At 31.1% G+C, this 27,078-nt stretch overlaps 1 protein-coding gene across 4 annotated transcripts in view; it reads left to right on the forward strand.

Moving 5' to 3' along the window:
* Positions 1–27,078, forward strand: part of Fstl5 (follistatin like 5) — a 781,198-nt gene that overhangs the window by 628,449 nt on the left and 125,671 nt on the right. For all 4 annotated transcript variants that reach the window (XM_058583868.1, XM_058583869.1, XM_058583870.1 and 1 more), the window contains exons 9-10: positions 14,928–15,089; positions 19,371–19,505. In XM_058583868.1, coding sequence (XP_058439851.1) covers positions 14,928–15,089; positions 19,371–19,505 — 297 coding nt within the window. The remainder of the gene's footprint in view (positions 1–14,927; positions 15,090–19,370; positions 19,506–27,078) is intronic.

Below are 27,078 nucleotides of genomic sequence, written 5' to 3' on the forward strand. Positions count from 1 at the left end.
AGAGCCATGATAGAATTCTTCAAAAGAATACAAAATAATGGCATCAAGAAAATGAAGAAATTGCCAGTGCTTCATTGTTTACTTACCAGTGACCTGACTAGTCACCTTAAATTCATTTTTGTTTTCAGTTAGAATGAAGTCACTCTTTTGGGTCAGTGATCTCTGACTCTGATTAAAATCAGGCTTCCAAATATCCAGGCTAGGCTGTTTTCATATTTTCTGGCAATAGTACAATTTCTAAAGAAAAGCCACAGTATGATAATACAGGGTTGAGAAGAAACAGAGTTTTGTGTTATAGAGCTGTTATTTTTCATTGGATACTTCTTAGATTAGAAGAATAATGAGATTAAAATAATTTGATTAGTTCTTCCCAAATATAGGGGAAAAAACTGGTTTATTGTAATGCAATGAAGTTTTCTTGGGCCTCTGAGAAATGAACACAACAGCATTTGCAGTTTTATGCCTGTTAGTATTAAATTCATTAAGATTTTGAGTTAATAAATGTTTGCAGTTGTTCCATGTAGACAGTGAAGTTTCCAGAAAGACCTAAGTAAATGTAATTATACTAATTATATTTTATTTTCTTTGCTTATCTACTCATTTTAATTTTTAAGTATCTGAATGTAGTCTCTATTTTTAAATATCTATAGCTCTTTAAAACAGGTCAACGTTATATATTCTTGGAGCAGTTGGTCATTCATGTATAGCATCTGATTATTTATAGTGTATGCTATAAAAACTGTTAAACTAAATACAATTTTATTATATGTTCAATACATATAAATGGAAGTATCATTTATTTTAACCAAATAATAGACTGTATTTCAAGTTTTTTGAAAGTTACATCTATTTGAGGTGAATTATTAATAACTCACCAAAGTTATATAAATGTACTAGTTTATTTGAGCTATACACTTTAAAATACAATTCTTCAAGTATTTCAATCTTTCTTACATAATACAGATAAAAATGTCATAAGGAATTTAAATTTGTATACAAAGTACTCAAAAGTCCAGTAGAAACTTCTATGATTACATTTATTTTATGAGTAGAACCGCTCTGATGATACAAGTTAGTTTAGGAATATGTTTTATTTTCAAAAAGTGCTCTATTTTGCTAATTTCAAAATCAGCACTTACCCAGCATGTTAATGTGGAAAATCAATAAAACATACTATAGCAAGAAATTATTCAATGAATATTTATTTGTATGTTCTCTTAAAATTAAATACATATATATATCCAAATTTATACATTGATTAAATTTTATTCACAAGTAAAATTCATATATTATACATTCTTTTGAATCCTCTTCCATTTTAAGTAATAGAAATATTTAATTATATTATGTAGAATAAATTCTAATAATATGTAATCTTAATATTAACATTTTTACATATATGTAATATTACATTATTTGATAAAGACATTATTTTACTTTACTTGATAATATACCAAATAGCCATCCAGATTAAAACAAATTTCATTTGAAGACAACTATTATACATCAAATATTCTTAGGGAATACTCAATCTATAGAAACTCACCTTTAAATCTCACCATTTGTATGACATATTAGAAAGCTTTTTAAAGATATTTATGATAGTGCTTTCAAATAGAATTTTAAATTCAGTGTAGTAGTGGTCTTTGTCAATGTCTTTTCTCCTGCATTGCCAATAAAAGGAAAAGACAACTTCATAAAGTGCACTTCCTAACTAAAAATGACCATAACAAAATGATTTGAAATGCTGAGGGATTATTGACTTTTTAATTCAAACTGCCATCAGTACTCATTTATATTTCATAATATGTAATCAAGGAAAAAATACCCTACGTTTAAAAGTTTAGCTTGTCTCTGATATTAAATAGTTGTTATGCCAATCTCTTATCTCTCAGTTTTATATATCAGACCATCATTTAATACTGATAGACTAAATGAGACATGCATTTGATGAGTGAATTAATATTTTCCAATTATTATGTATTTGAATATTAGAGTTATATTTTTTGATACTGTGAATTAGGGCTCAGTTTAACAAATTTATTGTTCAGGGATTTTTTTTCCTGTCCATTCATAACTATATCAATTAAAAAGAAGCAACCGGGAATGCAGAAGAAAATTTAACTCTTATTTGAAATGTTTGCCTTTGAGGAATATTAGAGAATATGTGGCTCATATATAATCTATATTTTCAAATATAAATAATATAGAATGTATTGGTTGCATTGAGTTGATTAATGTGCTTCTTTCAAATAAATTCTCAAATATATTTAAGTTGTCTCAATTTTTTGCTATTCCAAAGACTATTGCAATCGATCCTTTCTTTGGCCATAAATCCTGTGATAAGAAAAACTTTTTGTATTAAACATTTATTGAGAGAGTTGTTATCTATTTTGGTTCTTTACATAAATCCTTTTTAAAAACTGATTTCCTACCTCAGATATTAGAAATTGGAATTGAGTACTTGATTCTTTTTCACAACAGGTCTTGTTAATATACCAAATAGCCAACCAGATTAAACCAAATTTCATTTGAAGGCAACTCCAATACATCAACTATCCTTAGGAAATAGTCAATCTATAAAAACTCACCTTTAAATCTCACCATTTACATGACAGAAGTCTTTTTAAAGGGATGTATGATAGTACTTTCAAATAGAATTTTAAATCCAGTGTAGTGGTGGTCTTTGTCAGTGTCTTTTCTCCTGTAGCTCAGTTGGTAGAGTGCTTGCATAGCATGTATGAGGCACTGGGTTTGATCCTCAGCACCACATAAAAATAAAATAAAAGCTATTGTGTCCATCTATTACATAAAATATTCAAAAAAAAAGAAGTCATCAAGGGAAAAAAGTGAGAACTTAATGTTACTTCCTATCATTGTGTGTGTGTGTGTGTGCACGTGCTACTTAGGAGAGGGGTTTTGGGTGCCTCAGATGTCTTTTGGTCTTTAGACCTTTGAGGGTATATTACTTTTCTACTCCAAAAAATATTAAAGGCAATACATAAGGTAGACTGGCTGTAGACTCACAGAATTAATGGGCCATTCTGAGGACCTGTCCCGTCTCCTTTTTTTTTTTATTTTTTTGTTTGTTTCATTTAATGTAAGCCTACTTTATGATCTCCATAGTGTCACCAAGAATAAGAACTAAGGAGCAAGAAAGATGACAGGCACATCTGTAGTCCTCGCCTGGTAGCTTCAGCTATTGTCTTGATTGGCATTGCTATTATAGTTTCAGTAGATTTGTGAGACTGATACATTCTTTAGACAATCACATTTGTATATTCAATGTATTGTCCAGTCACTAGAAAGAAGAGTGATGAAATTAACTTTGTGCTGAGTCTCAGATGAGTTGTATCTGTGAATTTGGGGTATTGTGATGTGTAAAGACAATTCAAAATATATACATTAACCAAAGAGAAAGCTTCTGGGTAAACTAAGATTTTGTCTGTTGCCTTTTGCTGAGATATTACCTATAGTAATTTTAACTGAGAACTAGAGTCATTTTCCCTGATTACTAAATTAAATTCTTGCTGAGACAAAAGTATGATCATATATATATATATATATATGATCCTACTTTTGTCTCAGCAAGAATTTAATTTAGTATCATATATATATGATCAGTACACAAGAATGGATATATATATATATATATATATATATATACATACATATATATATATGTATGTGTATATATATATATATATATATATATATATATATATATATATTCTGTGAGTCTACAGCCAGTCTACCTTATGTAATATACCTTCAAAGGTATATATTTTAAAGAGCAAATGTTAAAATGTTAATGTGAAGAAGGAATAGATAGGATAAGCCTGAAACTCATATCATGTGGGTGTGAACCTTTTGTCCAGGCTATTGGGGCTTCAGTCTCTCAGTTGTGTATGGGGATGCAATGATTAAATAAGACAAAATCCACTCCCCTCCCACACACAGCTTATAGCTTTATAATATACAGTTTTCTCACTTTTAGTAATTTCATTCAATTTTTTAAAATCTTAGCATGTGACACAGCATTATTTTATGTATAAGACAGAAAATACTTAGAAAAGTTTAAAAAGTTGCCACATATATAATTATTGAATAACAAAATGAAAATTCAAATTCATATCTATCAGCCGAAATGTCACTGAATGACAAGTAAGATTGTTTTTATTATATTAGAAGTTTCAAAGTCTGAGATCCAGAATTTAATTGAGAAAGACTTCCAAAAACAAAAATAAAAGTAAACAAGCATCTTAAATATTAAGTATACAAAAGGATCACCAAGTACAATTAAGAAAATTCAGCTAATCTGGAAGTTTTGTTTTTAATGTGAATATATTTAAAATTTATTTTAGAGATAGTAAGAAGAGTAGACTTTTGTACATTAAATTAAAATAACTAGAGCAGTTTTTCTATTGTACTCAAATTCTCACCTTGCATCAAAAATCTAAGTTGCATAGTCTTAGTCCATTTTCTGTTAGTATCTCAAAATACTTATAGCTGGATAGTGTTAAAAGGAAAAAAAAAAAAAACAAAAACACTTATACAGCTCACATATTTAGAGGCAGAAGTCCAAATAGTCTATCATTGCATAATTCTCAGACAGTTTCCACAAAGTTTAATGCATTGAGGTTTCCATTTTTAATATTTCTGGAATGACTGGCACTGGTAGATATTCAAAACACACATTCACTGAATGAACACAGGGTTTCTTTCACATTACTGTTGATTGAAAATTGAGTGATTGTCTCTCAGTACAATCACATGTGGCATACACCTTACTATCTACAACACAATTCAAGTTTAAAAAGTGTATACACACAAAAGTAATGCAAGGTACTCAGCATTTTCCCTTGGCTGTCGGTGCCACACCCACATGCACTTGTGTACTGAAATACTTTAGAACCCAGTGCCAACTCTCTCTCTTAAAGCATCCTATGTTGATAACTTTTTTCTTTCCGTACCCATCATGCCTTTCTTTCTTAACTCTGCTGAAGCACATGGAGTGCTAGGTTATAATTATTTGTTTCTTGGTTTCCATTTTGAACAGCACATACTTTGAGATTATGAGCTGTGTATTGTCCATCTGTATCAGCTTATCGTTTTAAAGTTTTTGACAGATATCGGGTAATCCATATGTGACTGTTTAATAAAATGAGTAAAATTGAGCACTTATGTAAGAGGCAAAATATTTAGAAGGTTGCTATATAGATTGGCTTAACTGATCCCAACAAATGGGAATGCAAATGAATAAAGAACTTAGGATAGCTTAAATCAATATAATAATGACTGGAGGAAATAATAACTGAAGGTTTTTTGTTTATTCTTCCATTGATTTAAGTCTTGCATCAATTTTTCTCAGTAATATTTTCTCAATAATATTTTAAGATATTTTCACAAAGGGCTTGAACACCATTTGTTCTTTAGATATATTTGCAGATATTTAATGTTTGTTGCTTCATCAACTGCCTTTTCTTAAACTATTTTAAATGTTTGTGACTGATACTGATAAACATACAGTTTGTTACATACAAATGTGCTAAATTTACTGATTCTAACAATTCATCTATAGAATCTTCTACTCAATCATGCCATCTTAAAACATGTGAGATGTTCTTTATTATAATAAAAAGATGGTCCATTCTTTTTGCTTGTTGTCTTCAAATACATGACTTCTCTGCAATTTATGAGATCATACACTTGTTCCCTTTTAAACTCTTTATGTGGTATATTATAGTGGGTGATATTTGAATGTGTGTAATAAATCTAGTATGTTATGTTGTGTTTCCATTTTAATATCCCAGTGAATTTGTTTTTATAATGTTTTATTTGGGATTTTTGTTCATTTTTATGAACAAGATTGACTCATAATTATTCTATCTTATAATGCCCTTATCAAATTTTGGTGTTAAGTTTATGTTGGCCTCATAATACAAATGGAGAATTTTATTATTTATATTGCACAATAAATTACCCCAAAACTTAATAGCTTAAAAATAGATATTTGTTATCAAATAATAAAAGGAAGATGGATATAAATAAGATAAGAAACAGAGAAATGAGACAATAAAATTGAGACTAGCTTAGGTGGGTGGTTGATATATAAGGTCTTTCCCAAGTTTGCCTTCAAATTGACCAAAACTGCAGTCATCTGAAAGCTTGGGTGGAACTAGTGTATCTGCCACCAAGATGGCTCCCTCACATTGTTATTGTCAGGAGGCCTTAGTTTCATTCTGGCTGTTTTCATGGGGTCTCACTGTTCTTCTACATATGAATATCTTCACAATGTTATTTGAGTGTCTTTATGACAAAGCAGTTAATTTCTCCAAGAGCAAGAAGGATCATATAATAAAGTACTCATATTATCTACAGTGGGTACATCATAAAATCCCTAGGGGATGCCAGAAATTTCAGACAGTACTGAGATACCACCTCAGTCAATTAATAACCAATAATGGTTATTGAGTGACTAATAGGTGGATACCATATAATGCATTGATACACTGGACAAAGGGATAGTTCACCTTCTAAATGGAAAGGAATGGGATAGCATGAGATTTCATCAAACTACTTAGAACAGTATGCCATATACCACATAGATATACCCTTTATTCATCAGATTGTGATAAAGGTGAATGGGGTAAGGGAAGGAGGATGGGAATGAGAAAGACAGTAGGATGAACTGGACATAACTTTCGTATGTTCAGATATGAATACATGACCAGTGTAGCTCCATGTTGTGTAAAACAACCAGAATGGGAAGTTATCCTCCATGTATATATGATATGTGAAAATGCATTCCTCTGTCATGTTTAATTTAAAAAGAACAAAAAAAATACATTCTGTATTCACTTATCTTCTCATATCTATTTTCCATATTTGTGTACTTCTATACTTTGTGGTAGATTTTTGTCTCAACAAAATTACTATTAGTTATTTTTTCTGAAGTTGTATCTAATCAAGAGGTAAATAAAAAATTGACACCATAATTTCTTTTTCAACCTTTTTTACATATCTAGCTTTTCTTTTTGACTTTTTAGCTGCAATAACATGTTTTATACTTTTCTAATTTTCCTGGTGTGTTTGTTTTCAGCTATTTGCTCATTAAATATATGAAGCAAAGATGAATATATGATAATTTCAATTACTGAAATGTTGTGGTTTATTTCAGTTAAATGTTATTCGAGTATTTTTAAGTATTTTTTGAGTTACAGCCTTGAAATACTTTGTTATATGGAGAAAACCTTTATGATAAATCATTTTAGAAATTATTTGAAATATAGAGACAATAATTTCTTCAAGTGAGGATATTCATTTACTTCTGCTAGACACTTGTGGGTTCCAAAAGTCCTATCTTAAGTCTCTGAATATTTTGTGGTCACTTCAAAGTGATGCATCCAGTGATCTAGTCCAACCAAAATTAGCATAGGAACTCATTGTTTACCTCATTTCCTTCAGCCTACCAAAATACTTTGTTTCTCATTTGATTCACAGATATTGACAAGGGTTGGATGAATGGATGCATGGCTAGCTAGATGAATAAGTATTTCTGGCCATCAAGAAGTTTGGGGACTTCATAGGAGTAGAAGAGGTAAACCAGCATATGTGAGTCAATGCAGGAACAGGACCAAACTTAAAAAAAAAATGCATGAATTAATACATGGTTAAAACCCAAAAACTAAATCCTCTCAATAGTTTCAATTATGTCTTTATATAAAATTATGTTTATTAATAATATACACATGTATATGTGTATTCATGCACTGCATAGCAATGTTTTAGTCAAGAATGAACTTCATATATGATGGTGGTTTCATAAAATTTTATCACCTCATGACTTTGTACTCAATTTGTGTAAGTAAACTCTATGATGTTAAGACCACAAAAACTTACGTAATGATGCATTTCTCAGAGCAAGTCCCCTTGTTAAGTGGTGTATGCCTGTGAGTGTATGTGTGTAGAAGGGGGGATATTTGATTGTTAATTAACTCTTACTTTCAGAATCTTTGCCTGTGTTAGAAGATATTCTTGAGGCAGAAAAAGCTCTAGGTCCTTCCCACAAGCTTTGAAGAACCTCCTATTTCTTCAATTCTTCATTTTATTTTCTAAGTTACTTATATTTCCAAAAATGCTTTCTGAAAACTTTTCAAGGATATTAAGTTCTACTCAGGAAGATATATGATTGGAGCCAGAGTCTACTTTTCCATTACTGGAAATAGGAAGTTCTCAAGTGATCTAGATTCTACTTGTAGCTATTGATTCTGCCTTTACTTAATGATTAACATATGTTTAACTCATCTCATTGTTAATGTCAATGATTTTACATGTATAATGGTATATAGCTTAAGACTTTTTCTTTTAACAATTAGTTAATAGAGTGTTTTTTAAAGAAAATTGATTCACCCAATCAAAATATATTTCATTTACCAGGAAGTATAACATTAATAGAATCTCATTATTAAATACACAGCCCATATCCAGGTTTTGTCATTTTTCCCAGTATTATGTTCTATACCTCATTTTTCCTGTTTCAGGATCCAATATGGGCTTCCTCGCTATAATTAATTATCTTGATTCTCTAGGTTTTTAAAATCAAGAATCTTTCTTCAGTCCTTCTTTCCTATTTTTATTAAGGTAATGTTCACAAACTATTTAACCCTTTTCAAAGGTACAATTCAGTGGCTTATAATACATTTAGAGTGTTGACTAGCCATTACTACCATCTAATCCCCACAAAATGTCTTCACCTAAAATAAAATTTATACCCATTAAGCAATTTCCCCCCATTTCTATCCCCTCTCAACCCACAAATCTCTCTGTCTTGATGGGTTTACTCATTCGAGACATTTCATATAAATGGACTCCTTCAATATATGGTCTTTTGTCTGACTTCTTTCAGACAGCATTATGTCTTAAATATTCACATTGTGCCATGTGTAAATATTTCTTTTTTATTTCCAAAAATAGCATGTTGTCTGACTAAAGCCATGTTTTAGTTTTCCATTATCATTTGATGATCACTTGTGTTGTTTGTACGTTTTAGCTTTTAAGTATTCATGTGAACATTGTTTGGATAACCTTTTTCAATTCTCACGTTGTATAGAGGTAGATCTGGAATTGCTTATTAATATGACAATTCTGTGTTTAACGTTTTGAGGACCCATCAAATGTTTTTCACAGTAGCTGAGTGCTTGCATTATTTAACACTCCCCTCAGCAATGTGCTTAAGAGTTCCCATTTCTTCAGATCTCCTTCTTTATGTATATAATTGTCTGCTTTCATTTCTTCATTTTAATAACCATTTGCAATAAGCAACTCAGTGAGACCCTATCTCTAAATAAAATTAATTTACATCACTTTTTAAATATTTTTCAGGTGTCCATCAGTCATTTTCATTTCTTCTTTGAAGAAACATCTATTAAAATATTTGTTTTGATCGATATTTTAATAGAGTTGTCTACTTGTTTTTGTTTTGTTGTTGTTTTTCTGAATTGTCACAGTTCCTTTTATGTACAGGAAACTAGTCTATTATAAAATATAATTTTCAAATTAATTTTTCTATTCTGTAAGTTATATTTACTCTTTTCAATAGTGTCATTTGATGCACACACACACGAAAAATTAATTTGGATAAAATTCAATTTATTTTTTTGTTCTTGATTATGCTTATAGGGGTCATATCTAACAAATTGCTGTCAAATCTAATGTCAACAAAATTTATTCCTATGTTTTTGGAAGAGTTTTTAAGTTTTATCTCCTACATTCAGAACTTTGGTTTTGAGCTAAATTTTATATTTTAAGTAGGTGTTTAAATTCATTTTCCTACTAGAGATTATCCATATTTTCTTGAAATATCTGTTCCTTATCATTGTAATCAATTGGCCATAAATGTATGTGCTTATTTATGTACTCTCAACTCTATACAATTGTTCTGTATATTTATCCTCATGGCAGTGTCACACTTTTTTGATTATTGTAGCTTTTTGTTAAGTTTTGAAATCAAGTCCTCCAGTTTTTTTTCTTTTTCTTAGGAAGTTTTTTTTTTTTAAATCATTTGAGTATCTTTGTATTTGTTTGTATTCCATTTGAATTTGAGAATTAGCTCTTCCTTTTCTTTATTTTTAATATATTTTTAAATTATTTATGACAGCGGAATGCATTACAATTCTTATTTCACATATAGAGCCCAATTTTTCATATCTCTGTTTGTATACAAAGTATATTCACACCAATTCATGTCTTTATACATGTACTTTGGATAATAATGTCCATCACATTCTTCCATCATTTCTAACCCCATACCACCTTCATTCCCCTCCCACCTGGCCTTATCTAGAGTTCCTCCCCTGCTCCCCTTCTCTACCCCACCATGAATCAGCCTCCTTATATCAGAGAAAACATTCAGCATTTGGTTTTGGGGGATTGGCTCACTTCACTTAGCATTATTTTCTCTAACACCATCCATTTACCTGCAAATGCCATAATTTTATTCTCTTTTATTTTGCTGAGTAATATTCTATTGTGTATATATGCCACCATTTTTTTAATCCATTAATCTATTGAAGGGCATCTAGATTGTTTCCACAGTATAGCTATTTCTTTCTTTTCTTAAAAACAAAATCAGTTAAAATTTTATGCTGGCTGTGGTGATGTATGTCTGTAATCCCAGCAGCTCAGGAGGCTCTGGCAGGAGGATTGTGAGTTCAAAATCAGCCTCAGCAAAAGCAAGGCATTAAGCAACTCAGGGAGACCCTGTCTCTAAATAAAATACAAATTAGGGCTGGGGAGGTGGCTCAGTGGTTGAGTGCCCGAACTTTAATCTCTAGTACCTAGAAAAATAAAAGAAACAAAAAATTTAATGAGGCTACATTGTATCTGTGGATTAATTTGGGAGTACTACTAGCATACTAACTGATTATTTCTATTCACCAACACAAGATGTGTGTAAATATATTTAATTTTTTCTTTAAATCCTTTCAATATTGTTTTGTAGTGTTTATTATAAAACTCATTACTTTTTTGGCAGAATATTATTCCTTTTCTTTCCTTTTTTTTCTTTTTACATATACATGACAGTGGAATGTATTTTGACATATTATACATTACATGGAGTATAACTTATTCTAATTAGGATCCCATTCTTGTGGTTGGACATGAAGTGGAGTTTCACTGGTGTTGTATTCTTATATGAACATAGGAAAGTTATGTCCGATTCATTCTGCTATCTTTGCTATTTGTATCTTTCCCTTCCTTTCCTCATTCACATTTGTCTAATCCACAGAATTTCTAATCTCCCTCATTCTTGTTGTGTGTTAGCATCTGCATGTCAGAGAGAACATTTTACCTTTAGTTTTGGGGGATTGCTTATTTTACTTAGCATGATAGTCTCCAGCTCCATCTATTTACCAATGGCTAAGATATATCTGCTGTGTAAATATACCACATTTTCTTTATCCATTCATTTGTTAAATGGCACCTGTGTTGATTTCATAGCTTAGCTATTGTGAATTGAGCTGCTATGAACATTGATGTGGCTGTGTCACTGTAGTATGCTCATTTTAAGTCCTTTGGGTATACAGTGAAGAGTGAGATAACTAGGTCAAATGATGGTTCCATTCCAAGTTTTCTGAGGAGTGTCCATACTTCTTTCCAGAGTGCTTGAACCAATTTGAGGTTCTACCAGCAATGTATGAGTGTACCTTTTCCCCCACACCCTTGCAAATTTTATTGTTACTTGTATTCATGATAATTGCCATTCTGACTGAAGTGAGATGGAATTTCAGTGTAGTTTTAATTTGCATTTCTCTAATTGCTAGAGATGTTGAACATTGTTTCATACATTTGTTGACCATTTGTATTTCTTCTGTGAAGTGCCTGCTCAATTCCTTTGCCCATTGAATGATTGGGTTATTTTGGTTTTTTGTTTGTTTGTTTTGGTATTAAGTTTTTTGAGTTCTTTATATATCCTGGAGATTTATGCTCTATCTGTGGTGCAAGTGACAAAGATTTTCTCCCATTCTGTAGGTTTTCTCTTCATATATTTTATAGATTACTTTGATATAAAGAACCTTTTTAATTTGGTACCATTCTATCTACTGATTCTTGATTTTACTTCTTGTGCTTTGGGATTTTTGTTGAGGAAGTCAGTACTTAAGTCATCATGATGGAAAGTTTTGCCTACATTTTCTTCTAGTAGGCACAGTATGTCTGTTCTAATACCTAGGTACTTTGAGTTGAGTTTTGTGCAAGGTGAAAGATAGAGATTAAATTTCATTTTACTACATATAGATTTACCGTTTTCCCCAAACCACTTGTTGAAGATGCTATCTTTTCTCCAATAAATGTTTATGGCCCTGTGTCTAGTGTGAGATAACTATATTTATGTGTGTTTGTCTCTGTGTCCTCTATTCTGTTCCATTGGTCTCCATGTTTGATTTGGTGGCAATACTATGCTGTTTTTGTTTCTCTAAAACAAAAACAGTTTAGTTTAAGATCTGTTTTTGTGAGGCCTTCTGTTTCACTTTTCTCACTAAAGATTGTTTTGGCTATTTTGGGCCTCTTATTTTTTCCAAATGAATTTCATGACTGCCTTTTCTATTTCTATGAAGAATGTCATAGTATGGTCATCTTGACAATATTAATTCTGCCTATTCAAGAGCATGAGAGATCTTTCCATCTTCTAAGATCTTTTTGAATTTCTTTCTTTAGAGTTCATAGTTTTCATTGTAGAGGGCTTTCATCTCTTTTGTTAGATTTTATTATTTCTGTTAGACTTTATTATTTATTTTTTTAGACTATTGTGAATGGAAAAGTTTCCTTAATTGCTCTTTCAGTGGATTCATCATTGATGTATAGAAACACATTTGATTTATGAGTGTTAATTTTATATCCTGCTACTTTTAGATGTTTTCTGGTGGAGTGTTTGTTTGTTTGTTTGTTTGTTTTGTCTTCTAAATATAAAATCATGTTGTCTGCATAGGGATAGTTTAAACTCTTCTTTTCCTATTCAGATCCCTTTAATTTCTTTCTTTTCCTAATTGTTCTTGCTAGAAGTTCAAGGACTATGTTGGACTTATTTAGAATATTTCATCCATCAATGACTGAGTATACTTTCTTCTCAGCACCACATGAATTCTTCCCTAAAATAGATCATAACTTATGTCATAAAGCAACTCTTACAAATACAAAAATAGAGATAATACCTTGAATTCTATCAGATCATAATGGAATGAAATTAGAAAACAATAAAATAAGGATAGAAACTACTTTAATACCTGGAGACTAAATAATATGCCATTGAATGACCAATGAGTATCAGAAAAAATCAATTAAATTAAAAAAAAATAGAGGTAAATGAGAATAGCAACACAACATATCAAAATCTCTGGGACACTTTGAAGGCAGTCCTTAGAGAAAAGTTCATTGCATTGAGCTCATTCATTAGAAGAATAGAAAGCTACAAAATAAACAACCTAACATTATAGCTGAAAGCCCTAGAAAAAGAATAACAAATCAACAACAAAAGCAGTAGAAGGTAGGAAATAATTAAAATCAGAGCCAAAATCAATGAAATTGAAACAAAAGCAAACGAATGCAAAAAAGCAGCAAAACAAAAAGTTGATTCTTTGAAAAAATAAATAAAGTTGATAAACCCTTTTGTAAGCTAATCACATGTAATGAAAAGGAAATATTACCATGGACCCTACTGAAATACAGATGATAATCAGAAGCTATTTTGAAAATTCATGCTCCTAAAATAGAAAGTTTGGAGGACAACAATAAATTTCTAGAGATATCTGACCTACCTAAATTGAATCAGGAGGACATAGATAAGTTTTCAGAAAAGAAACTGAAGATTCCATAAAAGCCCTACCAGCAAAGAAAAGCCCAGGTCCAGTCAGATTCTCTTCAAAGTACGCCATGAAAAATAAAGAGAGGGAACACTTCCAAACTCATTCCATGAAGCTAGGATCAACCTGATACTGAAATCAGACAAAGATATAACAAGGAAAGAAAACTTCAGACCAATATCCCCAATGAGTGTAGATACAAACATTCTCAGCAATATTCAGGGAAATCGTGTACAAAATTGTGTTAAGAGGATAGTGCACCATGATCAAGTGGTGTTCACCCAAGGGTGCAAGTTTGGTTCAACATATGGAAATTAATAAATGTAATTCACCACATCAATATAATTAAGAATTATATTGAGAAGAATTCCATGACAAAATACAGTGCTTGACAAAATGCAGCACTCATTTATGTTCAAGACACTAGAAAAACAGGCATAGTAGAACATACCTTAACATTGTAAAAGCGGTAGACCTTAAACCAAAGGCCAACATCATTCTAAATGGAGAAAAATTGAAAGCATAACCTCTAAAACTGAAAGAAAAAAAATTCTAAATGTTTATGTTTTGTATTCAAATGCAAATGGAACTATTATCTCAATCTAAATATGATTTAGTGAGAAAATGCTTTCCTTTCTCTCTCATTATGTATTTATTTATTTAGATACTTCAATTCATTGAGATTTAATTCCTTATAGTCCTTTATGACAATTTATTATTTTAATGTTAAAATTGTTCCATATTTGGAAAATGGAAAGCTCTTTGATTTTTTTCCTGTGAACTTTTGATATGTGTAGTTTGTTCTTTGTGAACTTTTTTCCTTTTTGAAACAAGTTACTAGATTCATATTGCAATAATCCAAACACAGTCCCAGAATTACTTATTTTCTTGGAAATATTTTAGTGGATAATTAGTGGATAATGGTATTTGTAAATTAAGATGTTATATAGATGTGCAAATCATTAAAATATACAGTTTATAATTTCTCATATTGCAAGTTTTATTTATTTGTTTTGGAATATCAACTGATATATATCTGTCTAATTCACTTTTTTTTACTTTTTTTAGTTCCTCCAGTCATTCGAGTATATCCAGAAAGTCAGGCTAGGGAACCTGGTGTAACTGCAAGTCTTAGGTGCCATGCAGAGGGCATCCCAAATCCTCAGCTTGGATGGCTGAAGAATGGAATAGATATTACACCAAAGCTGTCCAAACAACTCACTCTTCAAGGTACCTTTTCCTTGCTTTCCTTCACTCTCTTAAATTATCATGCAGAAGTTTTATACTAAAATGTTAACACATTTTATATTATTTGAGAAGAAAAGAAAATATGACAATAGAGTATCTATGGCAATAGAATGTAATGGATCTGAAATAACGGTTATAATTAGACATATTTGAAAGAGCCCTTTAATATTTTTTATGGTTTAAATAATAGTCTTGTCATAATGATTAATTATGCTATCCTTTTGTTGATAAGTAATGTATTAAATTACATATCTTTTAAATACTTTTGAATTATAGCATATATGCTGAACAAAATAAATGGAACTCTTCATAGAAATATTTGGAAGTTACTTTTTCTATGCTCGAGTAATAGATTAAAATACATATTGATAGATGGTTTTAAAAATCTTGATATCTTTAGTGAAGATTTTCTAGCATATTTTTTATCTAGCATATTTTGTAAACAAAATAATTCATGTTACTAAATGTATTTCACATTTACATTGAATTAATTATTAATTTATTCCATTCTAAACAAAATATTATGCTAATTTTATTATTTTGAAATATATATATGATTAAACATTATTATATAGATTACAAACGATCACAAATCCACATTTCATAAATGGAAAATAGAAAATAAATTGTTTTAAAGGTCAAATGTGTCAAAGTAATTTCATATTATTTATTAATTATAGTAGCATAAAGGAAAGTTTAAATCCAACTTTCATTGTTAGATGTAGCACAATAGTCACTTCATTTAAATACAGATTTCATAGGCATTATATTCCTTATTTCATGCCTTTAAACTTCTTCAATTGCCGTTAGTACAAATTGTATTTTTTATTATTTATATAAGCAGATGTTTCTATTATTATTCTACTTTGTTAGTGAAGAACTTCAATTAGTAAACCTTTTAAAATAAAGCTTTCTCAAACTCTTACTTATTTTTGCAAGTCAATATTAATGAGTCTGTTAAAGTATCATTCAACTTTCTAAACATGAATCCTAGAAATCGATATACTGATAAACTTAGATCTAACAAATTTATACACATAAATTACTGCTTATATCTCAGTGTTTATAACATAGAGATTAGATTAATTTGATTAATATAAACTAACAAAGTCTAAGTAGTTTCTGATTTTGTCATCTCTGACCCACTTAATAACAGTAAACTGTACTTACAAACATATATTTTGTTTCCAGAGTAGTGGGAAGACATAGTTGGAGGTTCTTACAAAATAGTTTATTAATTTTAAATACATAAGAAAATGGATAAAATTTTGAAAGAATAATAAGAAAAAAATTAAAAAGTAGGAAGGACAACCCAAGAGAAAAATCTGTGCACATACTATGGATACTATAGTGTCCCACTATGTTAGATACTGTGATTATATAATTTTCCAATTGTTCATCATGTGTTTCTTTAGTCTTTGTGTGTGAAGTTTAAGTCTAGGCAGTAATTGAATAATTGTGGTAATGTATGGGATAATATGTGAATAAGAGGAAGTAAAATTTCAAAACAACACAAATATTAATCCTGAACAGATTAGAATAAATAGAACAAAGAGAGTAAAAAGTCAGCAGATTCAGGAGACCAAGTGATAGATACTAAAGAAGAAAAGAAGAGAAAGTTAAAAGTGGGAAAGAGCTTAACAATGTCAGGACACATAGGAAGGTTACATAAGGTCATTAACATGTGTTTATCTGTTAAGCTTGTCTTTATATCTCAGTAGCAATCAGTCTTCAATGTAAAGGCTGAAACAATAAAAAAATGTCCTTCCAGATTTTGAAAGTAAGAAAACAAGTAGCTGCTTGTGGGAAAAGTTAGGACTAATGGATAATATCTGAGGCAAGTGTCAGTAGAGAGAAACAAGTGAGACAAAGATTATAGAAAGAGCCTTGGAATCAATGAGAAAGGCTGGAAAATTTTCCGTGAAAACAAACAAACAAACAATATTTATTACAATAAGAAAACATAAGAGAGTAACCATCTAAAGTAACAGCATAGTAGGATATGAAAAGATAAAATATCTAAGTTAATATCTAGTTATAAATGTTAAGTAAAATGGATTTCAAGTAGTACTGAATATCCAGCAAACTGAAAACTGAATTTGAAAATTTATAAACTTACTTAAAGAATAGAAATGTAATTTACTCCCAGAACCAAGTACAGGGACTTCATGGTAGTGCCAGGATAGGTTTGCATATTCTAGTTCTAGAAGGTAGTAATCAGACGTGTTAGGATGATAAATAGACAAAGAAATTGATAGTTGTGGTAATAGAATGAAAAACCTCCAGGAATGCATGTTTGGAAGATATATAAGATTATTGGGAAAGAAAATTTAAAGAATGAACAAATTCAGTTGAACTTGTGATGAAAATCTAGAGATTTTAGATGTAAGTCTTCAAAATAAAGGTATGATTTTTGGAGGGAGCCATATTTCATGTAAAACAAGAGGTTGACTCAGGTTTCAATGTACTATTAATTCTCTAATATTTAGAAGCAGGGTTTGTAATCCAAGGTCCATATACCAAAGTAAGATAGCTGTCAATTTTTGTAGATAAAACGTTGAGTTTATTTTATTTATTTTTAGAATATAGCTGCATTTATTTCTTTAAAAAATATTGTGTATGGCAACGGCTTTTATACTGCTATGTCAGAGGTGACTCATTGACACAGAAACTGTATGGCCCACAAAGCCTAAAAAATTTACTATCTGGCTTTTTTCAGCAGAACAAAACAAAAACCTGCCAATCTTTGTTTTGAAGTAGTGTTTCTCAAAAAAGATTGGGGAAAAGAGGGTATGCAGTAATCATTTCTAAGTAAAGAAAAAGTTTAAATTTATTCAAATGATTACTATTCCCCAAGCATTCAGTCCCTCTCCGTATTTTATTCACATCCATTCAGAACCACTAACTCCTAGGAATGGCATTCAAGTTTTTGCCATTGGTTATCTATTCTTCTTTTCCCAAACTTAGATGCACTAATGGTATTGTCCTCTTTCTGTCAAAAACAGTCCTGTTCCAGACAGATGCAGTGGCACATAGCTATAGTCCTGTTAGCTACTTGGGAGGATGAGGCAGGAGGGTTGCAAGTTTGATGTCAGCCTCAGCAACATAGGGAGACTCCCAGCAATTTAATGATATCCTGTCTCAAAATAAAAAAAAATAAAAAAGGACCAGGGATGTAGCTCTTTGGTTATATGCCCTGGGTCCGATACCCAGTACCCCAAACAAACAAAGCACCATAAGAAACCATGTTCCATTCTACCACCCATCATATTCTTGTGATTGGATAACATGGAACACACATGCACAAAACACGCAGAGCTATGCACACAGACGTGTACATGAAAAGATAAAGGAAAGGAGGGAGGGAAGAGAGAAGTAGGGAGAGGAGCAGAGGGGACAGGAAGGAAGGAAGCCTCAACAAATGAGGACAATAAACAAAGAGTTTTAGAGGCAGATGGAACAAGTGTCCAGTCCTCGTCCTCAGAGTTGATGATCCATTCTATGAAGCTCAGAGACTTTATTTGCCTACTGCCAGTATATTGTAAATTATTAATTAGCCCCTTGTTTCTACATTGGGGAATATAGCTTATTATTCAAGGTTTAACTTAAAATATTATCTCCTCAATATTTGAAAGTTGTGTTAGTCATTTCCTTAAATCTTTGGTCTTACATTGATTCTATCAACTTCCATCTAATACTGTATTTTAGCTAAATTTCTGGAAAGAGACTGAAATTCTTAAAGACAATCTTTGTGTCCTCAAGCCCTAAAAATTCCAGATATGTAATAAGAACTCAGTAATAAGTTTGTTTAATGACAATGGTACACACACATATTCTCAATATCCTTTGAGTGTATTTTCATATGTGTTTTCTTGAAAATGAATAGCACAGCTAGTTAAGTTTCTATAAAAGCTTGGGAAAAAAAGTGATTTCTAAATAGATTAATAAATTATAGTTACCAGTATGAATCACTTGATATGCAATACAGACAAAGAAATGGTATAAAATATAAATATAAATATAAAATATAAATCATGTGCATTTGATACAGAGTTATTAGGCTCTTAGTAATAGAATGACAGCACAGTTTACAAAACTCTCAAATGCTTCTGGAAGAATTTGGCATGCTTCCAAAGTATGGAAGTAGGAAGGAAAACAGTTTAATTAGGACAAGCTAAGTGAACTGTTTGACTGTGTAATCGGAAAGCACTGTACCAAAACTGAAATTGTAGTTTACAAGTTGCATTTGCCTTCTGTTCTCAGCAAATGGCAGTGAGGTTCACATAAGCAATGTGCGCTATGAAGATACTGGAGCATATACTTGTATAGCGAAGAATGAAGCAGGAGTGGATGAAGACATCTCTTCTCTTTTTGTGGAAGATTCTGCTAGAAAGACCTGTATGTATTGTGCATGCAAACACACACACACAAATATACACACCATACTTAACTTTATAGCTTTTGAGAAATATATTCTTTTATCACTTTTCCCCCCCAGAAAACCAAGGCACCAGAAAACTATGAAATAGTGCATTAAAGCAATTTTCATATTTAGGAGGGATGGGATCTTGAAATACTAAAAGCAAATTTAAAGATTTTTTAGAAAGCTTGTGAAATTTTCACCTCAGTGCTGGAATTATTTTCTTTTTTTCTTTTTGCAAGCATATGTAAGACATTGGGGGGTCTTAACTTCCCATTTTCTCATGTAAGAATTTAAATTCCTTGCAAAATTCCTCTCCTGAACAATATTTGGGGAATTTGAAGTCCTCAAATATTTAAAAGTTATATCTTATAGGTTGAATAAATTCACATATTTCTTTATTCATCAGTTGCATTACAGTCACAGGCCCCTTGGCTGTAGAGTAGCTCTTCTGTGCAGCAGATACTGTGGTTACTGCCTCCTGGAGATAATTACTGTCCCTGGCACTGACCCTACTTTGTGGCTGTTCTTTTAAATTTACTTTAATTTTTTTTCTTTTTATTGTGATTTACACATTATATATGCATATTTATGAATTACAATCTGATGTTTTGTTCCTCATATACATTGGACAATGATTGACTTAGGATAATTAGCATATCCATCACTAAGCATTTTAATTTTTTATGATGAGTACATTCAAATTTCTCTCTCCTAACTAGTCTGAGGTATGTAATGCATTATTGTTAATTATATTCACCCTGCTGTTCCATAAAACACCAGAACTTAATGGATATGGATGGGCCAGGGATACCGAAGACAGATTACTTTTTATTGTGGCTGAATTGCCTGTTATAGTGTTTAATCAAGTAAACTGTCAGAAAACACAGCCTTTTCTTCCTCTGGTGTACACATTCCCTAGTGCGGTGTTTTGGTATAAGAACTGGGTGTTCTTGAAAGAATGGTTTTCTTTTCTCTATGCTCTCTGTTTGACTTTTTATGCTTCTTACTTACTAATATAATTTTTCTAAAAGACTGATATTGTGAGAGCCTCTAAATTGTTAGGCCCATTTCTCAGAAACAAGATTTTGAACCTAGCTAAACCACTGTCCCAGGAGTCTTCTTATTCCTTCTTAAATCAATAAGTGCATATAGAGTGGATCTAATCATAAAGAGAAAAATACCCAGGTCCCAGCTGCCAATATACATTTATCTACATTTTGTCTGATTATGACAAACATCATTATAAGCAAATATTTAAAAAGAAAAGTTGTAAGATAAAAAAGGAAAAAAAAAACATGCAAAAAATGACTTCATGATCTAAATATGGTCCATAATAATTACTTTACTCTTTTTCTACATTTCTATTGAATACCAATTTGAAATTCGTTTTCTGTTAAAAATAATTTTAGGTAACTAGTAATTGAAAACTCTTGTTTTCTTTGCCATTTATAATATGTTTATGAAATATTTTTATTTCAATTCTTTATTCTGATTTTCTTTTAATGCTTATCATATATTTTTCAATATATTTTTCTTGTTGCAGTAGTAAAACAACTAGTCATAATTTCTTTAACCAGTGACACATACAACCTTTCAGCATGTAATTCTAGAAAAGTTTTAGAATAAGCATTAATGAAATTTTAGTCATAATGTACATATGAATATGAGTAATTGTAAATAGCTTCTAAAATTGTGCTTTTATTTTAATTGGTTTGACTTATTCTTTTAAATTTTAAAGATCAAAATAATACTTTTAAATAATTTTTGGAGACTATATGTTAGCAGTATACTGTTAAAATCAGAAATAATATATCTGAGAGGTACCAGTGTAGACCTTGTCCTGGCTTGTTGTGTTCATCAACTTTTTGTCATTATGATCAAAGTACCTGACATACAAAATTTTAAGAAGGAAAGATTTTTTTTTGGCTCATAATTTCAGAGGTTTCAGTCCATGTTCGACTGCCTCCATTGCTTTAGGACTGAGGTAAGGCAGAATACCATGGGGAAAAGGCATGGAAGAGCAAAAGAAAAACTACTTACTCCATGGGGGCCAGGAAGTGAGGGGCGGGAAGGAGAAACACAAAGTAGAAGATAAGGGAGATCAAGGACAACCCCTAGTGACCTACTTCCTCCAACTTTGCACCCTATCTACAGTTCTCACCATCTCCCAACAATGCCATCAAATTACCCATCCTTCAGTAGATTAATCCATGGATGATATCAGAGCCCTCATGATCTAATTACTTCCGAAGAACCCCACTCTTTAATTATATTGCTGCATTGGGGACCAAATCTTCAACACATAAGCTCTTCAGGAACATTATAGATACAAACATGATACATGTATTGTTGTAGAACTTTCAAAATCACTTATAAGGTAGAAACAATACAATTGAAAGATTCAGAGATGTTTTTCTAAGTCTGGAAATAACATATTTATAGGTTTTACTTGTGCTTTTCAATTATGTGAGCTATCCAAGGAACAAAAGTAGAAACTAATGGGTTTCAGCAGTACAAAAACCCCAAGAATTCTTAATTCAGTTCTACTATAATCTATTATGGAGGTACAAATTTGGTTTATTTGGAATAACTAATTTTTTGCTGATTTAAAAAATGCTCTTAAGTTTTGCTAAACTTTCACTCTATTTACTACACTAGTAATTAAGAATATATCATATATGTTATTGATGTAAAACTGCCAGATTTTAGAAAGAATGTAAATAATTAAAATCAAGACAATACTATATAAGAAAACTGAGTACAAAATGAATAGCTATGGAAGATTAAAAACTGAAATTTTGGGGGTTGGCTCAGTGGCAAAGCATATGCCAGGTCTTAGGTTCAATTCCCAGCACCAAAAAAAGAAGCCTCAGTGGAGATTCATGGTGCATGCCTGTAATCCTAGTGGCTGGGGAGGTTGAGGCAGAAGGATCGCAAGTTCAAAGACAGCCTTCAGCAAAAGCTTGGTGCTAAGCAACTCAGTGAGATCCTGTCTCTAAATAAAATAAAAAATTGGGCTGAGGATGTGGTTTAGTGGTTGAGTGCCCCTGAGTTCAATCCCGGTACCCCATCACCACCACAAAAAAAGCCCTAAAAATGTTATAATATTTGTGTGGTAGAAGACTGTTTTCATTGGATTGTTTCATAATGTGAAGTAAATTGTTCAAATTCCATATAACAAAACAAAACTTAAATTAATTGGAGATCACATTAGGGAAAACTATTGTCTTTTGTAACTGCCAATTAAGAATTTCTCTACATTCTTCTCTAGTAATTTTGTGGCCACAAACCATACTAATTATATATGGCACGTTTGTATTTTGATAGATATTTTCAAGGAATTTATAAGAACCAATCACAGACCCATCAGTAATAACTTTATGATTTTATTTGCACATATTTTTAAAAAAACTCAATGGATTATCCAAATACAACAAAAATAACTTTTTCAAAAGTGTTTTCCTTTTAGTGGTGATAGGATACAATATTTGTCAACAAAAAGAAGACTGGTATAATAGAAAAGTATGATTTTTGCAGTAAGATGTGAATCGAATCATATAAAGCTCTGAGTCTTGAGACCATTGTATAACCTCCCGGAGCTTTGATTTCCCCATCTGTAATGTGGAATAAATACTAACACATTAAGGGATTTCTGTTCAGCTATTACATATAAAGCCCTTATTAGAGTTGCCATACATACAGTAGCTCTTCTCTGACTCAGGCTTATTTTCTGAAAATAGCTTCCTATTCCTTGCTAGAAATATTGGCAGTTTTCTTTTTATATACAAAAGCCTGGAAAACCCAGTAATTGCTGGAAATCAGAGGATTTCAAATTGAATGATGCTTATGGGTATAGAAATAGATAAATAGTTGTAGACACTGATCTAGACTGATATGTGTGTATGGACATTCATGATATGTATACAAATACAAAATATTATTTCTCTTTATACTTTAAAAATGATTGATTCAACTGATTGGAATATACATCCTTTACTTAACGGAAATACTAATATATTTTAAATAAACATCAAAATATCTTGCCCAAGTTCATTTTTGCCAGAGTGAAAGCAAAATCTACACTTCTTTTCCCCTTTATACTTATCCAATTTATATTCTTATTATATTTTTAAAATACTATAGCACACATTTCCTCTGTTTTCTTTTTGAAAGATGCAGAGAAGAGACATGTTATATTCATAATTAGAGTATAACAAGAAGGATTTACAAGTTTCACAGTAAATGACATACTTTGTTTAGCTATGGCTTCAATATAATCATTCATCTGTTTTCTACATTATAGATCAGTTGTAGGTAGAATTTTTTTACACTATGTTTCCAAGCAATATAATACTGTTGAGAGAATGACTCATTCAGAGCATCATATGGCTGAAGAGTCTGTGTTTTGCTTCTACTGTGATCTTTGAATTGGAAAACTTTTGAGTTACACTGCCCAATTTTGTCAACAGAGCTCAGTGGAGGTTTTCTCATGAGACAAATTGAATCAGAAAAATGTGCTTCAAAATAATTTAATCTACAGTTATTTTAGGGACAGAGTTGGATAATTAAGACTTAATGGAGTGATGCACAGGGAGGACTTAAATGCAAAGAAGAGTAGAAATGAGTCATAAGGGATTCTGTGGTACTTAGAACAGGGAATAGAAAAAGATGATATGAAATATGTGAGGCAGGTTTAGGCAGAAGTATAATGTTGTTTATGTGAAAGCATCTTGTATATAGCATAAATAACTGATACACTTCCATTCCCAAGAGGAGTCAATTTTCAGAATGAAATGATTCATCTTCAAGGTTAAAGTAAATGAAAAGTGATAAAAACCTAGATTGCCATAGAAAGCTTTTAAGCTACTGACTGCATTAAGCACTGAGCACAGATTGTATCCTATTATGCCAGGATATTAGTAAGGAATATGGTTAATCTACTTTCTTGAAAGTATTATAATACAATGTATAAATATAATAATACATTATAGTCATATATTATGATCAATGTATCATAACTATACATATGCCTTTCTTTTTATCATTGTTACAAGCAGAGTTACCCTTGGCATTATTGTGCTATTTCAACAATCTTTACCTTGGAATTGATTTTAATAAATTAATTGTAATTCAGTATATTGTTAACAAAAATGATATAATTTGTTTATAATTGGTCAATGTGAACTAAAATCTACTTGTAAGATTCTTTAAAATAATATTTAATTTTATACTTTTTCTTAGAGATAAAATGTCATTAATTTCAAAGTGGACATCCAGTTATTCCAGTACCATTCACTGAATTGTTTATTATTTCCCTATTTATCCGCAGTACCAACTCTGTCACAGTATTTGCAACATGTTTGTAGGTCTATTCTGAGATCCTTCCTTCATTCCATTACTAATTTTCCAATCACTGATTTTACAAGGTATCATGATGGAGTAAAATTTTAATACTTGCAGCAGTCCGACTGCAGCAAAATAACCGAGGGGTGATGAACAACTTGTGTACGTTGATACAGCAGGAGTGGGAGCCGTTTATTGTAGGACAGGAGGGGTATTTATACATTCCACACAGCTTATCTAATTAACATAAACTAAATACAGCAGTCAACCAATAAGAAATCTCCACACTTAATGGCTCGCTGGCATTACTTCACAAACCACTCCCTCTGGCAAAATGCCAGGCGCCATCCAGACTTGTTTACAGACCTTAACATTGACCACTCCCTCTGGCAAAATGCCAGGCGCCATCCTAACTTGTTTACAGACCCTAACATTTGCCAGGCGCCATCCTGACTTGTTTACAGACTCTAACAAATACTACATAAAGAAATACTTTCCTCCACCACTTCTCTTTCTCCCTGTTACTCTCTCCTTAAAATGTCTTGACAATCCTTGGCTTTCGTCTTTCCATAGGAAATCTATCACAGTCACATGAAAACTATATTTTAAATGGATTAAATTATATAACAAGATACTTGAATAAATTTTATAAATGTGTATATATTGTGTAACTGCAATATATGTAATTCATACAACAGAGATTTAGACATATGATAGAATTCATGTACTTGTACCCACAATTTCAAGCAATATACAAATATTTATGGTGTACTTGGTCATTATAGAAATAGAAGAGTTTTAAAATAGATTAAAGCATAGTTTTTACATAAACAAAAAGTTTAAATGATATTGAGAACTTTGAAAAGAGAACAGATTCTGGTAGTAATGGCAGATTAATTAACTTCACTAATCCTCATTTCCTTCTTATTTTTAAAGAAACAAAACAAATACTTCAAAAAGAGATTGTATACATTTAATAAGATCACATATACAGTTCATAATAATGTTTCCAGAGGCCAGGAAGATAAATTTCATATTTCTTTCAAATTCATATTTCTTTTGCGAAATTCCCCAAACTCTTTGTTTAACAATTGTCATAGGTATTTACATATTAATAAGCTTATTCTAATAAAAATACACTTACAATAATAATTCATGTGCAGTTAATCATACTTGATAAGCATTTATTACTTTCTGAGATTTTATTTATTATAAATTCTACTTTTCATATTTCTTAATTTGACCAATGACATTTTCCCATCTTTGAACTACGTTGTTACATAAATCATTTCATCTTCATCTGTTGACCCAGAATATGCTGAAATTATCTGCCTCATGATTTCCATATCTGAATACTATATTTTTTAAAAACAAGAACCTTTCCAATATCCTTAATTATATCTGTTTCTAACATGTTGCCAGTTCTGCACACTAGTAGAGCTTTGTTATACTGCAAGACAATATATGATCTGAATGTCACTAAATTGACAGGTTTACAGGCATTCCTGTTTCCTACATAGCAAAATAAGACTTAAAGCTTTCTATATTAATTTATTGTGTGAATTTCCATCATATCCCATTAGTGGACCATGTCAATTTGCCTAAATTGATTAATGACAAGTTGATAATGAAATTTTATTTATGTTACTATAGGCATGCAGACTAAATAAACTTCTATGTACTGACAGTATTGACTATAATATCTTTGTGAGAATGTGGAAATAAAGAAAAAATAGATGTTATAAAAGGTTCATGTGTTGAAAGCCTGCTCCCCATCCAGTTGCTGATAGGTACTGTTGGGAGGTAGTGGAAGTTCTAGGAAATGTCCCTAACTGGAAGAAGTAGGCCCTGGGGATTGTACCTTTGAATGGTAGGTTTTTGTTCTTGCCCCTTTTTTGCTCTTTTATTTTTATTTTTTATTTTGCTCCTAGCTGCCACTACATGAACAGCTTTCCTTCAACAGGTCCTTCTCCCAAGATGTTCTGCCTACCAAAGTAAGGGGACCAAGTGATGAAACTAGACCTCTGAAACCATGAGCCAAAATATGTTTCATCTTTTAAGTTGACTTTCTCAGATATTTTGTCATAGTAAACAAAAATTGATTTATTTTAAGAGTACTAAGAATAAGCCCAGCTTTGTTTATAGTAATACAAATATGTATATAAATATTTATGTTCATCAATGAGGAATTGAATAAATAAATCT

This window comes from Marmota monax, unplaced genomic scaffold (genome assembly GCF_021218885.2).
Source record: "Marmota monax isolate L192 unplaced genomic scaffold, Marmota_monax_Labrador192_F-V1.1 WCK01_AAM20220418_F8-fsc00002, whole genome shotgun sequence".
NCBI classification, from domain to species: Eukaryota; Metazoa; Chordata; class Mammalia; order Rodentia; family Sciuridae; genus Marmota; species Marmota monax.